Source organism: Corvus kubaryi, unplaced genomic scaffold (genome assembly GCF_017639235.1).
Source record: "Corvus kubaryi isolate FWS band 111438036 unplaced genomic scaffold, C.kubaryi_AGA036_p1.0 37308, whole genome shotgun sequence".
Classification (NCBI taxonomy): Eukaryota; Metazoa; Chordata; class Aves; order Passeriformes; family Corvidae; genus Corvus; species Corvus kubaryi.
The window spans coordinates 7134299-7151474 of record NW_024581096.1 but is presented as its reverse complement, the minus strand read 5'-3'; the positions used below and the strand labels follow the sequence as shown (position 1 = coordinate 7151474).

At 36.8% G+C, this 17176-nt stretch overlaps 1 protein-coding gene across 2 annotated transcripts in view; it reads left to right on the top strand.

The window, feature by feature from the left end:
* The window catches only part of ITGA1 (integrin subunit alpha 1), a 73463-nt gene that overhangs the window by 51643 nt on the left and 4644 nt on the right, over window positions 1-17176 (top strand). The window contains exons 14-29 of one of the 2 annotated variants that reach the window (XM_042028373.1): window positions 290-544; window positions 966-1096; window positions 2985-3148; window positions 3339-3475; window positions 4423-4533; window positions 5084-5169; window positions 5373-5508; window positions 6494-6574; window positions 8303-8379; window positions 9056-9145; window positions 10182-10284; window positions 11752-11865; window positions 13454-13558; window positions 14654-14758; window positions 15426-15518; window positions 16943-17059. In XM_042028373.1, coding sequence (XP_041884307.1) covers window positions 290-544; window positions 966-1096; window positions 2985-3148; window positions 3339-3475; window positions 4423-4533; window positions 5084-5169; window positions 5373-5508; window positions 6494-6574; window positions 8303-8379; window positions 9056-9145; window positions 10182-10284; window positions 11752-11865; window positions 13454-13558; window positions 14654-14758; window positions 15426-15518; window positions 16943-17059 — 1905 coding nt within the window. Of the gene's footprint in view, window positions 1-289; window positions 545-965; window positions 1097-2984; window positions 3149-3338; window positions 3476-4422; window positions 4534-5083; window positions 5170-5372; window positions 5509-6493; window positions 6575-8302; window positions 8380-9055; window positions 9146-10181; window positions 10285-11751; window positions 11866-12264; window positions 12324-13453; window positions 13559-14653; window positions 14759-15425; window positions 15519-16942; window positions 17060-17176 lie in introns of those variants that run through there. The other variant, XR_006016137.1, reaches the window with a different exon arrangement.

The following is a 17176-nucleotide window of genomic DNA, read 5'->3' as shown; positions in this document are numbered from 1 at the left end:
ATTGTTATGATACTGTGCTTTTCTGTGAACCTCTAACTTAGAGAAATATGCAGAAGCATCTAGAGGCAGAAAGAGAGGGAGCAAGGATGTTTTTGCCACATGCTGCTCAGAAGGAGCACTTGAATTATAGTTGTAGAATCACAGTTTCTACAGTGCACTTAATCACTAAGAATAGTTTGTAATTGTTTTGTTTAATTCATCCATTTGTGTTCTGGACAGGACCTCTTAAAAGTCTGCATTGCTGAAACATTGGTGGAAATTCACAAACTCTAAATCTGTCCTTCCACAGACAAAGTTTGAGTATCAGATGAGTCTTGAACCCATAAAGCAAACGTGCTGCTCACCGTTAAAACAGGACACCTGCAAAGTTCTAAAGAATGAGCCCTGCGGTGCGCGCTTTGGGACTGCGATTGCTGCAGTGAAGGACCTCAACCTGGATGGGTACAATGACATTGTAATAGGCTCTCCCTTAGAGGATGACCATCGGGGAGCTGTTTATATTTATCATGGCCATGGCAAAGCAATCAGTAAAAAGTATTCACAGGTATGAAGTAAAACTCTGCAGATTGCCAGCTGTTTTAATGTATATAATGTTTATAATCCTGTCTTCCCAGCATAAGATGAGACTGTGACTTGACCAGTTGTAACAGCTTATTTTTTAAATTGCTCTATACTTTTAAACTCATAGTTATTTAACTGAATCTGAGTCTTAATGTTGTTTAAAAATATATTCGCATGCTCTATTAGAAACCTTCTGACATGTTCTGTACAGCCACAAAAGCAGATATTTTGCAATCTGAAAATTTATAGTGTGTTCATCACCATGGTAACTGTTTTAGGAGTATTGTAATGAAAATTTAATGTAGTTAAAGAGCCTAAACCCCATCTCACTGCAGTCAAATGCATCTTGACTGTTACAAAACCCTTCAAAGTGCACCGCATTAACCTCTTCATGCATTTCACAGCGTATTGCATCAGGTGGAGACGGGGAAAAAGTGAAATTTTTTGGCCAGTCTGTGCATGGAGAAATGGATTTAAACGACGACGGGCTGATTGATGTTACTATCGGAGGCCTTGGTGGGGCTGCCCTCTTCTGGTACGGAGACTCACAGCAGCTGTCAGGACACAAAAAAACCTTTTACTTGGGCTACCAGTGTAACTTGCATGCATGACTGTTTGGACTTTGTAAGGTTACTGGTTTCATCTTATGTTTTGACACCGACTGCAAATATTCTTCTTTTTACATCTCTCTAGAGGAATGAGCATAGAAGTTAAAATATACCGTTTTAAATACAGGAATATTATAGAACTCTTGCTGGCCTAGAATGAAGAACTTGTCCTCGTAGACCTTCTTCAAAATAGGAGCTGATTCCATTTGTGGCACTAAGTAAAACAGGAAAAAAACCAGAATTTCTCTCTTTTTCATGGTCTATTGCATATTATTTTATTAACAGTATCAAGAACAGATTCAAATCTAAAGGCCTCACGAAGAAAACTGATTTTATTTCTTAATAGCAAAACTGCAGTTTGACTCCCTACAGAAAATTTGCAAAATTAAACTAAGCTTTCTGCTTAACATTGACTTCTTTTTCTTTATATAAGAATACTATTCAGATGTAATAGTGAGCAATATAATTGCTAAGGGAAAAGAGAAATAAACAATGTGACATTAATTTCCTCATTTCTAAAGCACAACTAAAATTATTTCCGTCTCTGGTAAGGAAATTGCTAACCCAGATCCTTGCTTTCCCTGTCCTCCTGTTTCACCTAACTCACCTAGTAGGTGATCAAGTTTGTCAAGGCTTGCTACCATCCTCAAGCTCCCAGCTTCTTCTGAACTTGACCTAGTAGTTTCTATCTAAAGGTTCCATGCTTGAACATAATGTGGTGCCCTTCACTGCATTGCTGAGACCACAATTCTGACGAAAGTTGCTTTGCCAGCTAAATTTTTTGCTGGTTTAGTACACTGACGTGCTTGCATATCATGGCCAAAATGGAACTGGATCAGGGAGAGGGATGAGACAGGAATGCATTTCAGTGGCAAAGGAGATTTAAAGTGAAACAAACTGGGGACAAATATTAGCCTGTTTCTCTACCCACAACCTGAGAGATGGCATGCTACCCTGCAGCTTATGTATAATATTATGTTCATCTGTGATACTCTCAATGATGGGCCAGGGCCTTCAGTCTCTTTTAAAATGGATCTGGCTCTGTAGAGTTGCCTAAATGCTTTTTGAAGTATTTCACCTGGTGTCTTTTCTGAAACCAGTACAGAACTGTGGAGAAATCCTTTGACTGTTTCCTCTGTAATTTCTCTTTTACTGGTCCTATGTATAGGATATGTAGTTAATTACTCTGCTAGACTATCATGTTGCTCTTGTCCCCAGTTCTTCAGGGGCTTTCCCTCCTGAATGATAGTTGAGCTTTAAAAAATGCTCTAGTGCTTTATAGGTTTTTGCTGCTGAGGACATTGTTTCCCTCCTTTTTTCTTGCTCACTTTTATGTTTTCAGTAGGATGAGTTCTCTCTGTGATGGCACTTAACAGGCATGCAGTAATCAGCTGAAATGGAGAAAGGCAAATGCAGACTGAAAATGTGCCAGAGAAGTGCATTGCAACTGCCAGTTGTTTTCATAGTATCGGACAGCCAAGACAGAAGACATGAAATAATAGACGGCCTCTTAATTGGCATAACATGGCCAACGCTGTGTCTGCTACTGTACTGCAGCATGGTACCATCAACATGTGCCACAGGAATCTCATTTCCATTGTGGATTTCATGCTTCTGTTATTTCCCAAAGGACATTAAGGGATTTTTGCTTTTTAGCTATAAGCCTTTTGACAGTTGTACTCAATGATCTTAAAAGTCTTTTCCAACCTGTGTCTGTATCCAAATGTTGAGTGCTGCATATTTTGTAAGTTCATTCTTAAGTTTAAAAAAATTGCTGCTCTTATTTCCAAGCACTTTCTCTGTGGTTTCTTTAAGGTCTCGCGATGTGGCTGAAGTAAACGTTTCCATGCAATTTACACCTAAAAGCATCAATATTCAACAACAAAATTGTCAAATAAATATAAGAAAAACAATATGCATAGATGCCACAATTTGTTTTAAGACCAGACTAAAGTCAAAAGAAGATATATTTGAATCCAGTAAGTAGATAAGCACTAAGTTATGGAAGCTTTAAGCTATAAAATTCCTATGCTCTCATGCATTTATTAAATAAAAAATGGAATTCAGCTTTTCTAAATTCAGTATTCCAAGTGCATCTAAGATATTTTGGGAAAAAATAATGTGTAGAGGCAAAGTGCTTCATAATATTGATCTCAACCTCCTTTGCAGGTCTGCAGTATTGGATTACTCTTGATGCACAAAGACAGATATCTCGGAGCTTGTTCACAGAAAGCCATGAGAGGAAAATGCAAAAAAATATAACTATCAAAGGGTCAGAATGTACAAAACATAACTTCTACATGTTGGCAAGTAAATCATTTAAAGTATTTTTCTCATGTTGATGCTAGTGTAACCCAAATATGTATTTCATTAATTGCACATTGGACAACAAAATCTGTGTTCAGAATTAATCTTAAGAAGTGTACATGAAATTTGTTTAAAACTTAGATTTATTTATTTATACACATACAAAGTATTTACTTATATGTACAGTCTCTTTAGCTATGTCTCTGTGTCTGTCTTAAGAAAAGCATGCCTCACTTGTTGGAACCAAGAAGTTGTCATGGTTAGCAGTTCAGGTGCACTCAAAACTCAGCAGGAGCATGTGAGATAGAATTTTAGTTTGCATATTGGTGCTATTCCTCCTGATAAAATACAGTAAAAAAAACTTTCAGGTTTGGAACAGAGAATATTTATTCACTGCAAAACAGAAGCATAATTAGCAACTGTGAGTATGCATTTGCTCAGATTGCACCTAATGTGTGGAGTGAAAGGACTTGCATCCTGTAAGCCACCCACACTTGAAATGCTTAGTGACTTCACAGTTGTATCATAATGCAAAACTAATGGTAAATGATACCCAGAATTTTCTTCACCGAACAGCAGGCCTAAGTTTGACTTCACAAAAGGTGGTGCTGCTGATGCTTATCTTACTCATCCTCTGAGCACAACTAGAAGAGAAAAGTCTGTGAGTTGTCAGTTGAGATATTCTTAAATGAAACTATGTGAGACATGCTCAGACTGTGTGAAGTTTTGTGATAAGATGCACAAAAACCTTGGTAGATGTTTATAAGGAATGCATGGCACATTAAATATTTCATCATCAACTGCAAGCATTCAGATACTTCTCTGGCAAGAATGGCAACAGTGTGACAGAAAGGTATTTTACCTTAGCATTTTTTGGGTCTTTTTAACCTCCTTAGATATGAAAGTGAATTTGTGTAACCACAGTTTTGTTTTCCTTGTGTTCTAGGATAAGCCTGATTTTCAGGACTCTGTAAAGGTTTTGCTGGAATTCAATTTTTCTGATCCAGAAAGCGGACCTGTTCTTGATAGCAACTTGCCAAGTTCAATAGCAGAATATGTAAGTCAGAAAGATTCTGTATCACTAACCAATGCATTCCAGGTAAAAATCATAGCTCACACAAGAGCTGAAACGATTGCCCACAAATTGGCTAGAGAGGAGGGGTCTTGAGCCTTTCCTGGAGATGTTCCCTCCAAATGAGTGTTCAGGAGTAATAAGCTTGATTCAATGTGCTTGTGAAGCTGGGGTTTCAAAGCTCTCTGTAGCTGACTGAAGATAGAAGAGAGTTACCAACAATTTTATTGTCAGGCTTTACGTAGATGGAGCAGAGGAGTGTTATCCATTTACTTTGGTGGTGCTTGCCATCATTCATACTTCTAGTAATGCCTCTTTTCAGAATGCAGGTGAATCATTTAGAATGGAATTATGAGAAAGCTTATGTTTCAACGATACATCTTACAGGATATTGGCATGTTTAACAGTTTAATATTAGGGAAGATTTCTTTGATTTTTAAACAGAAGACATTGCATAAAGTTACATAGTGTATTAAAATGCAAGTGTTTGACAATAAATGTAACAAAATTAAGAATAAATATACTATTTTTGCAGATTCCTTTCACAAAAGATTGTGGAGCCAAAAATAAATGCATTTCAGATCTTGTTCTGATTGTAAAAGCAAGCATAGCTGGAGACAGGTAACTACACTGGATTTAATGTATTGCTTGATATCTGTACAAAGTGTCTATGTGAATTATAAATTCTGTAGTCTAATAGGATAACACTGGGGCTTCCTTTCCAATTCAGAAACCAGATAGTCTGGAGACTGAAAGAAGTTTCTCTTCATGTTAAAGACAAATTCAACAGTTAAGATGTCCAACACTCTTACTCTATTTTACAGCTTGTCTCCATTCATTGTAAAGTCACGCAATGATAAGTTCACCATCCAGCTCTCTGTGAAGAACAAAAAAGACAGTGCCTATAATACCAGAGTTTTGGTTCAATATTCTCCAAATATTATATTTGCTGGCATTGAGGTAGGATTTTTTTCACCTTATCAATTTTATCATAACCTATATTGCTAGAGAGATCAAGGAAGCCTTTTTACTAAACCTGAATTTGACTCCTGGGGCATCATCTCAGTTGATTGAAAGAGATTCCCCAGGGCTGCTCTCCTTGCTTATGCCTCTAAAGGAGTGTATTAATTTTGACATGAGTGGACTCTTGCCTAGCCCCATTCATAAAATACAGATGCAAATTTCACAATGGCACTCAGAAAAAGTGACTGCCTCTTAGACAAGTGTCAGCACTATGAATCACCTGTACACCTGTAGAGCAAGAAATGCCTTGTTATTTAACAGTAGAACTCCTGAGCCCCTAGAATTCTCCTTTTGCACATGTATAGAAAAAGCACTGTTGTGGTAGGACAGGATATATCAGCGCATGCATCTTTCTTACCTCAGACATCATTTCCAAAAGTGGCTCTTTTCCTTCCTGCCTCAGCAGATATGCTACAAATACACCTCAGTTCAGATGAGAAGCACTTAGAGCAGTTTTTTTTCTGTCAACAGTCCTGATACTGCACATTAGGAGAAGTCAGGGATCCATCGCACCGTTGCTGATCCTATGGCAAGAATTGATGGAGTATGAATGTCATTTTTATTGCTACGTTAGCAACACATTTACAAAATTTGAAAACTGTGTAATTATAGATATGTTGATTGCTAGATCCCATGACTAATTTGCATGATGCCAAGTAGGCATATAATTGTGAATGTTCCAAATACTGTAATTGGAAAGGCACAATGGCAAGTAATTGCTATAAATGTCCATAGGTGAAAATCGTCTTGCAGAATTTGTGGCTTCCTATTTTTGTTCTAGTTCAGTTAAGGCTTTGACTCTTACAAGGTATTGACAGTGAAAAGTGGCAATGGTATATGTGTTCAACAGGTCTATGATGCCCAGTCAAAATTTAAAAAGAGTTTGCACAAGGCCATGCTTTCATTTTCTTTTTCCCTTTAGGATATACAGAAAGATAGCTGTGAATCTAATCACAACATCACCTGTAAAGTGGGATATCCATTTCTAAAACCTGCAGAAGAGGTAAAAAGTCCCCCTGCATGCAAGTTCTCCTTGCCCCTTGTTGTTCTAAAGGCAGGGCAGTCCCTATCATCTCTGAAATTCTTTTCTCTTGTGTTCATCCCAAAAACTGTCCATGCATGTTTCCCAAGCTATCCTTGATGTCAGCTGCACAGAGCCAGATGGGAAACCATCAGATATTTAGTACCTGGGCAGTCAGTCGTGGTATGTGAGGAAATAATAGATGCATATTGCCGTCCTTGACACTGAAAGACGGCAAGTGACACACAAGTGGGACACCTGGCCAGAGGTGTCTGTCTCTGGGCTTTCCCCAGCCTATAAATTTATTTTGTATATAAAACGTAGTCCATTGGTTGAAGACAGAATAAGATGGTATGTGGAAGTGCTAACTCAGATCTGCCAAAGTCAGGTATCAAGACTTCACCTCTGCTCAGTGGGGAATGAGAAGCCTTTCCAGCAAGTAGTCCACTTAAACTCCATCTTGAATAGTTCCAGTGATGTCTGTATCTCCTGTTGGAATGGAGAGAGAGCTTTAACTAAACTAGGCCTTTGAAAAAACGTACTTAGATCTTGATCTTGAACTGGGAAATATCAATTTGCATGAAAATAAGGCAGTCTTTCCTGGCAGTTTCTTGTTTGCCCCTCTATCTTGCACCAGGAGGATCATGAGAGATGTCTTCTTACATTGCCTCCCACACAAACTTTCCAGCTTGTGTCTTGGACTTGTAGGGATTAATTCAGCTGTTACCTTCTTGAAGCCAAATAAGTGTATTGTCCAATGCCTCTGCCCACCATGTTCCATTTCCAGCTTTACTGAATTTTTCACATTTTCCTTTCATGCTTTGCTTGTTAGTTTGTCTGTAGCTGTAAAGCCCTAAATTTAGAAATTTCACGCTTTTCTTTGCATTCAGAAATCAATCTCTGATTCACTGATAAGCATCCCTAATAAATTCCTTTTAAAATATGAATATTTTTTAAAATATATAATATTTAAATAGGAATATCTAGGACAACTTTCTGTGGACCACTTTGTAGTAAAGATTTGTACACATAAAAGGAAAGATAAAAGTCTGAGCTGAAAATTCCATCCAGTAATGAATAGGAAAACTTTTGCTTCATATAAAATTACCCTTAAGTGTCAGGATATGAAGAAGAACATTGGGGACAGTGTTCCTAAATTTTGAGTAATTCCAAGTGATGTTAGATTTGCCCTGGTTATAATACCTATGAAATTTTTTTGAGACCTAGCAGTCTCTTCTTTATTTGCATTGTAAACATTTCTTTTTGGTACTCTAGGTGTTCTACTATATATTGAGTGATATTCCAGCAGCCTTCTACAGGCAGCTCATCTCCCCTGTAATAGCTAGGCTTTGAAGCTTTGTTTCCTCCTCATTGGAGGGAAAAAAGAGGTTTTGATAAATTGCTTGTAAGACCAATTGCTTTCAATTAAGAACTATTTAGCCATGTGTTTCTAATATACTATATAAATTTTTGCTTGAGGTTTGTGAAAATTTGAGACTTCTGTTTAATAAGTGATAACTATTCAATTTGGGAATAGTTGGGACAAATTCAAAATAGTGGATTCATTCAGATTTGTGGAAAATTGGTAAAATATGAATAAGGATTCCCTAGATAAAAGAAAAAATTTGTACATTTTTCATTATATCAATCCCTATTAGTGTGTGCTTTTTAATTTTCCTTTTAAAATGTGTAATGTATTTTTCTACACAGATTTCCTTCAAAATATCATTCCAATTCAATGCATCGTATCTCCTGGAAAATGCTACTATTCATGTGTATGCAACAAGGTTAGTTGCAGTCTTTGCCTTCTGATTTTTTTTCTTTGAAAGCTCTACAGTTTTGTTTCATAGTAAAACACAAGTGGCTTCTGAACTCACAAGCCCTTAAATCTTCTGTAGAGCTGGCACCCTTACAGATGTATTCAGTCCAGCAGTGGATTGAGTGGACTAAATGAATAGCTGTTACTCTCTACAGCCTGAGAGTTACAAGTGAGTCATAATTTCCGGTTGTTTTACCTTCAGCAAAGGTTTATTCTCCTAGAGAATTACTGTATACTTTAGCATGAATCACGGTTAACAAAAAGCTCTGGCCTTCAAAGAGTAAGAGCATTGCCAAAGTTGTCCCTGATAGGGTAAAAGAATGCACTTGCCCTCAGTGTTTCTGTCCCGGCAAAATCCAGGGATAGTGTGGCTTTTAACTGATCCGTTTTCATTCAGTCACCTGCAATCTGTAATTTTAACAAAGATGCATTTATGAGCTGTGACTGGTGCAGGACTTAAATCATTAGTTACTGGAAGAAGTATTTTGAATTTATTTTTAGAAGACAGTACTTAACTGGAAATGAGTAGTGTCCTTTTATACCCAGAGCTATAGGTAGTTCAGTTTCTAAGGTCCCTTTCCACCCAGTAGTTGTGTTGTATCTGCATCAATCTGATCTGAGTGACATATGTTGTTTTGTTTTAGTGACAGTGAAGAACCACCTGAGACCTTGAATGACAACAGAGGACATGTTACAATTCCAGTAAAATATGAAGTAGGATTAATATTTGTAAGGTACTGACACTTCTCTGTACTTTATTTGCTAGCACAGTAAATTTCAGGTGTTCAAGGAGAATATAGTATTGTTTTGTTGTTGAAACGTGCTCAGTATCTACAGAAAACAGCTTCAAAGCTCATAAAGCAGAAGCACAGGCTTCAGTGAAAAGGAAAGTCATGAAATAATGGAGCAGTTACTGTCCCTAACTTGCTGAAATTTCATTTTATCTATATAAATTTGATCTGCAGTTTGCAAATACAACAGCAGCTTTTGTTGGTTCCTGTACTTTGATATATTCAATCAAAGGCATTTCAGATACATAAGAAAACAAATACTTCCAGCTTCCTGATGGCCATGGGTTTGTATCACTATAATATTGCATGGTGTGGTGTTTGATTTCCATCTTCAAAAATTAGCCTTAATTTTAAGTTCTTGGGCATTTGGGTCTTTTTAAGTTCGGACTTACACTTTAATGCTGGTCTTGTAGTACACTTTGTTTTCAGAAATAGCCAGAATTCAGTTAGATTCCATCCCTGAAAAGCATTCTGTATAATATTGATAAACAACATTTCATGGTGTACAGGTGTAAATAATTAAGCCAAAGTTATTTTGGATGCATTTCATGTTTCAAATCCAGCCTTTGTTTATCCCATAAGGGAGTAAGGCTGAATTTGCAACATGCTGGCTTTGTTCTGTTTTTCCTGATTCTGTGTTTTACAGTATCCTGCCTGTTTCACATGGCAATGCCCAGGATAAGGGACTGCACAATTAGAATAAGGACCACAAAATCAGACCCTAATGTGTTAATTTTGGGAATAATATTTGCCTTTTTTTGTAGTTATATCTGAACAAAACATTCTAAATGTACATAATAAAAAGTGGAGCCTATTCAGAGAACAGAACAGTTCAACTTCAGTGGATGCAGCAATGCACTCTTAATGGCAAAACTAGTCATGAATTTCATGAAATAATGAAAATAACTATATTATTAACTCCTAGGGGGTTTTATGAATTTTGTGTGCTTATTTTTTGGTGGTTTTCTTTAACCCACAGTGTTTTCAAAGAGCACCATGTTATAATTGCTGCAAATGATACTGTCCCTACTGCTATTAACACAACAGAGCAGATCGGGGATGAAGTGACTCTACATTATAGGGTAAGAAACAACTAAAAATGTATTACATAGGTACTGTCTTTTTTTTTTTCTTTAGGTTTACATTACTTAAATAGCAGCTATACAACATGTTAAACCCTCTCCATGCATTTTGTGCTTAAAATCTTTTTCTTCCTTCCTTTTTTTGGAATGCAGGGAGTCAGAGGGTCTCAGATGGCCCATCTCCTGCAGAGTAGTTCTGGTGGGTTTTAGACCTTTTGTCCTCAGCTGGGGAAAGAGACCATGCCCTGTTAAGTAAGAACTTGGACTATCCTGGCTGGTTAGAACAGCCATTTCCAAAATCCAGACCAATTTATGATAGGCAAATGCCATGTTCCAAGAATTTGGTCTTCCTAGTTGAATGAATACTGCGAAGTAAAATCACGTTGGAAAGATATTTAATGGACTCTGCTCTTGTGAGATCCTTGCTGCACTACTACATCCAGCTCTAGAACTCCCAAAATAAGGACCTGGGACTGCTCAAGTGGGTCCAGAGGAGGGCCTTAAAGATGATCACAGGGCTGGAACACCACTCCTGTGAGGACAGTCTGGGACAGTGAGGGCTATTCAACCTGGAGAAGAGAAGAGTCTGTGAAAACCTCGTCGGGGCCTTCCAGTTCCTAATGGGAGGCTACAAGAGGGCAGGAGAGGCACTTCTGACAAGTTATCTTGAGAGCATCCTGTCTCCCAGTGTCAATTCCAAAACTGAACAAGGGTCCCGTATAAAAAGCATAAAAGTCTCTGAATCAACTTCTATCTGTAAAAAATGGGATATTGTAAAATTCTTGCTCTCACTAAATAACAATGACAAAGGGTTTTTTTTCCTATTTTTATAGGCCATACAGTGTTTTACTCAGCTACCTTTTTTTTGTCTACTGTGAGTGTTTAAGGCATTACCCATCTAATTTGCAAATCTTTGCTTTCTGAGTCAAAAAGCTGCTGGATTGCAGAGCATACCATTTATGATCTTGTAAAGTAAAGCTCATCTCTGCAAGCAGCTAATCACAAATAAGTAGCCAGGAAGAAAAAGTTTAAAAGGTTCTTGAGCATTTATTAAGTTTGTCCACTTCAGAGACAATATCACCAATTCCCCTGCCGGCAATTCCAGCTAGGTGTTTACCCAATCCTCAGCCACAGCAGGCCTTTCCGGGAAGAGCTGCTGATTACAGATATGTCCTGTTGTCTTCTCAGGGAGAACAGGAGAGAGGAACAGGTGAGCAGGAGAGCAGTTACCTAAGCACAGCTGAGGAGGAACCAGCAGGAGCCACTAATAGAGTGGCTTCTCTCCCATATAAAGCACTTTTTGCATAACTAAGTGTGGAAATGTAAAAATTAAAAGAAGGAAAGGAAAAGGAAAAGGAAAAGGAAAAGGAAAAGGAAAAGGAAAAGGAAAAGGAAAAGGAAAGGCTCACAATCAAATATTTACAAAATGAGGAAAGTACTAGTCAAAACATTTTTCTTTTTTTATAGATTGAAAAAGGTGAACAGTTTCCAATGCCAAACCTCACACTGCAGATCTTATTTCCCAATGTAACAGCTGCCAAGAACACTCTTCTCTACCTTACTGCATTGTCACATTCCCAGGTAAAATAGAAATTTGTATTTTTATGATAAATTTAAATCTGAAATTTATGTTGTAAGGAACATTTGGGATTATGCATTGCTTTTAGTCTAAATAGCAAGATGTTATTGTTTTAAGAGCATGTACAGATGTGCAAAAGAAGACAGAGGGAAAAATTTTCATGAAAGGAAACAAGCAGATTTAAAATGGTGTTGAACAATAATTGCACTATAACAAGGCTGGTTTGTTATGTTGCAAGTGCTGGGATGGCCAGACTCAGCTATGAGCCTCATATTCTCTTCATTGTCAGCAGTGCTTATTGCAAATGCTGGAATCCTGCTGTGTGCATCTAGAGCCCAACCTCCTGTCAGTTCTCTTCTTTGGGGTACTGAAATTAACTTTCCTGCATGTCTGCTCTCCAGCACTAGCAGTCCTCTGGCTTCTTCCTTCTCTGGGGCACTGAGACATCTTGAAGGGGATGGTAGGTCATATGTTTCAAATGCTCTTCACTGCAGCCCTCATTTGAGTTTTCCATTTCACGCTTCCAGTGCAACTGGCAGAGATCACAATTCCAACAAATTCCATTGTCCTCTATCTGTAGATACTACAGCTACAGCTGTATCGATAACTACATGGCTGAAAAACCCAGCTATCACTAAATGGTGACCTAAACCTGTTTTGTTTTTTTTTCTTTCACTCAGAGACATGTATGTGCACCTCCCTGCAAATAATTTCACCTAGTTTTGTGGTGTTATCCAACTGAAAAAGAAACCAAAATATGTGAATGAAAGTTCAAGGTTTACTTTGAAACAAAACAAATATCAAACGAACAAAAAAATCCTATTTAGAATGCAAAAACAGTTGTGTCTGTTCTTGATTTCCTTTCCCCATTATTTTCATTCCTAGTCAATCACCCTATTTGACAGAAGTTTGCACATAAACTCAATAAATCGTGTTTTTTCTAAGGCAGGTTTCATGTCCTGCTAACTACACCCTAGTGATAGTAGTGTGCCAAAGTGCACTATGGGGATTTGTAATTCTTTTCATGCTGCCAATGTGAAAGTCAACGACCTGACTGAAAAGAATCAATTCCCCCACACTGAAGACACCAAAGGATTTCCTAGCTGCCTGTGGAGGAGTCACAGAGTTCCAGCAGTGCTCCAGCATCTGCTCCCCCTCCCTGGACATTGGAACTGAGGATTCTGCATCCTGCACTTAACCTGCCTGTCTGCTTGCTTGGGCAGAACCTCTGTGGATTCCCCTGCAGAAGCTGTTTAGTTCATTTAATAGCCAACTCTTGCTGGTTCACATATTGGTCATCTTGCAGGAAGCTTTTGTTTGCTTCTGCAGATGATTAAGTAGCTGCATACATTTTAGGTTAAATTATCTCATAAATATTTCATTTGCTGTTCGAATAGTAATACTTCAATACATAGACCATCTGAATTTCCTATTCTGCACTCTTGCAATATGCTATTTTATTGCATTTAGCGGTTAGTAAACATTATAATTGTTATTAAATATTAAATATTATTAATGTTGGCTTGTTTCCAGATCATTTATGTAATAGATTGCATATCTAGACAATATTATTTGTATTTCTGCTTACAGAATGCCATCTGCCAAACTAGTTACCCTGTAGATCCCTTCAAGATTGGCACTGGGAAACCATTTGTGTTGTCAAAAATAAAAGAACCTACAAGGGATACAATTATGGTAAGCCTACTCATAGTATATATATTCCCCCCAGATATTAATCCAGATCTTGGAGCTGAGTACTTCTGAAAAAGATATATAAAAGCTGCTCTCAAACTGTATTATTTAGAAACTCGTTTTAATAGCTTAGAAAACCTTTTTTATGTAGACTAGACTATTGATTTTATTTGGCTGCAAAACTCTATATGGAACTGAATTTAGATAGTTTGAGGTTTCTTTAATTTAAAAAATATGTAAATAGCAGTAGCACATCTGACAGCTGAATAAATCATTACCATCTATGTTCCCACTGTGATTAATAAATAGTCATATTTTAAATGTTTCTTATCTCCTTTTCAACTTTTTTAGATATCCAATAGAAAATACATTCAAATGCTAGAACTGTGACCTGACAGATTTTCCATGCGACTGTAATTGATGATCCCATTTGAAAAGGACTAGCCCTTCACATTTAGATGAAAGAGTTACAAAGTAATTCCACTGCTGTAGTTAAGTTAGCATGTCAGGGGGAAAGTGTACAAGTGCAAGTGGAGCTTCTGGTGCAAATGAAACCATGTCATGGGAAGAGCATTTTGCCATGCTTATCATTGTCCTTCACAGATGTGACAAAGGTCTAGGCTAAGTGACTATTTCTGGCTTTTTACAACATGATCCTGCTGTACTCCCAGCTAGGAAGTGATACTAGGAGGTAAAGATACTTGAATTTTCACACACACATATTGCCCTGCTTGAGAGATTCAGGTGTCCCAAGATTTGAAAAACACTGCAGAAAAGCCATAGCTGTGTTGGTAGAAAAGCACTTGCTTTTACAAGCTGTGCCTCCTTTAGGAGATCTGTGATGACTTTTGCTCCATAACTGCAGCAACAGGTTTTTCTCAGGGCTTGCCAGCCTGCAAAAACTGAGTCCTACCACGGCATGAATATCTCAAGCTGTTTTATATACTGCAGTGTCATTTTTACATAAAAAGCTGCAGTAATTAATACCAGTTTATTATTGGTGTCATATCAAGTGATCTGTAATACATTTTACATGTTTTTATTTTAATGATGTGAAAAGTCTCTTCCTATTACCTCATGCTGGTCCCTTTTAAACAGGACTGTGATACATACAACTGTGCCGCTATTAACTGTGCCCTGATCCCATCTGACATATATCAAGTGAATGTTTCATTAAGAGTATGGAAACCTACCATCATAAAAGTAAGTAAATTCTATTTTTGTTCAGAATATTTCGGAGTTGAGAAACTTAATCCAGTGTTTCTAATGTCTATTAAAATTGTGTCTTTCATTTTCTTAAGTGGCCCCTCTAATATTTGAAATTTTTTCTTTTGCTATTTTAAAAATTTCCTTAAAACTGTTGTCACACGCACTTTCTTATCCTTAAAGTAAGTACTTAAAACTTAGCAGGAATTTAAAACCATGGTAAGAAGACAACCCTTACTTATTCTGTATTGATGGTCCTTTTTTAATAGCTACTTATCCATCCACAAAGTCTAGACCAGCAGATATAAGGAGGAGTACAAGGATGCATATGTTTTTTTAACTAAGTCTTAATCTGGAAAGATTTCTCAACTCTAGAAAGGATTTTTTGGATCACAAAGAGCAGAAGAGAGACAGTAGCATTCAAGGATTAATTAATATTTCTTTGATATCTCTGCAATCTACCCTTTTAAGGCAGTATTTCTGTCTTGAAAACAATAATGTGTGTGATGTGTGTGCTGAAGGTGACATACATAAGCAGTTTCACTGACTTGCACATTTTTCAGCATCTCCCAAAACATTTTTTCTTTCACCCTCCTCATTGCTACAAAGTTTTCTACTTCAAAATACCTAACTGTAAACCATAGTACCTACTCTCTTCTTTTAGGCCAGTATTCACAGCTTAACCCTTGTTGTGAAAGCATTACTTAGGAGTGAGAACTCATCACTGATTTTGAGAAATGACCATCAAAAACTAGAGGTAAGGACACGATAATTGACGGATTTGTTCTTCATAGAATTTATTGTGCTATGGAATCATTCATTTTCATTCATTACTAATGAACTGATTGTTACCTTTAGTGATGCATTATCCTACTCTAAAAAGAAGTGATTTTATATTATAGTAGAAGTCTCAGAATTAGTCAGAAAATAACACCAAAAGCCCAATACCCAACAATGTACCTGGTTAAGGATACTGTCTGAATTTTTTCTGCTTGCTGCAATATAAATAATTCCTGCAGCTGTGTAAATTAAAAATACAATTAAAATTCCTTTAAAGAATCAATAGGATTTGAAAATTGTGCTGGGTCAATTAAAATTGATCTTACTTTGTATTTCTTTATTATTGCCTTATTTATTCTTTCCACTTCGTTACTCAGGATACATATTTGAAACAGGATCTTTTATTTTTCAGAAGTTCACTATCATTTTCTTAGATAAGGAAGTATATAACATGATACTAGTGGTGTCAGATATAAAGAGAAATGTCTTAAATTTTGTTAGAGGTATTATTTATCCTTTTAGTACTCTTAATTCCAAGCATTTATAGTGTTTGAACATTGGTCTTTTGTGATAACTTGTACATGCACGAGCTTATTTACTACAATGTCAATTTTTTAAGGAAAAATCTTATTATGAGTTCTTATTGATAATACCACAAAATTTAGAAAAGTAATATTCAGTGTGAATTACATCTTGCACAAAATATTTTTGAAAATTCAAAAATCAGAGGTCCACTGCTATTTAGAAATTTCTTTTAAGTGATAGATTAAAATTCAGTCCAGGAGTTAAAACACAGCTGAGAGGCTTGCAGATAATGAGACAAGGACTTTCAGATTTACCTTTTTCAGGCACAAAATTTCATGGTTAATGTTCAGCTCTTCAATGCTCTTTTGAACTATAAAGTTAGTCTCTAACAAATTCTTCAGTTAATTCAAACTCCTACACGGTCACATTTATTTAAATGTGAATATTACTTATTCCTGTATAGTTTACACCACATATGCCTTGTTTAAAGTCAAATTAGTATCTACACAGCCTTTTACACTTTTGCTTACCTCCATCTTTCAGGGAGGCAAGCACTGAGTGAGGAAGAGTGTACTGAAGAAACTCCTTAGCTTATTCTTCCACTACTCATGATTTTGGTCCTGTGTCCTTTATAACAATGACTACTGACTTGTAGCAGGGACACCCTCGTGAATGAATGCACTTAGAAAGCGCAAAGTATTGTGTAAACACAGGCTTTCCTGCTGGAGATTATTTTCTTAATTCCTTCCTACAAATTCCTGTAGTTAAAATGAAGTGATACCCTGGAAAATCACTGCATAGTGATCAATCACTGCTGCTGTTTTGATATTTTAGAATGACAAATTATTTATTGCTTACATTCCTAACACTTTGCAGACCATGATTAAGATTTCCAAAGAACATCCACCAGGTACAGTGCCCTTATGGGTTATCCTCCTGAGCATCTTCGCTGGACTCTTGATTCTTGCTCTGCTTATATTTGCTCTGTGGAAGGTAAGCTGCACATCCTTGTCTTCATGAATATAAAAAAACATGCTTAAATTCTCTGTCATTTCTTTCTCATAGAACCTCAGAGACAGTAATATTATCTAATAAGTAGTGTGAAATCTT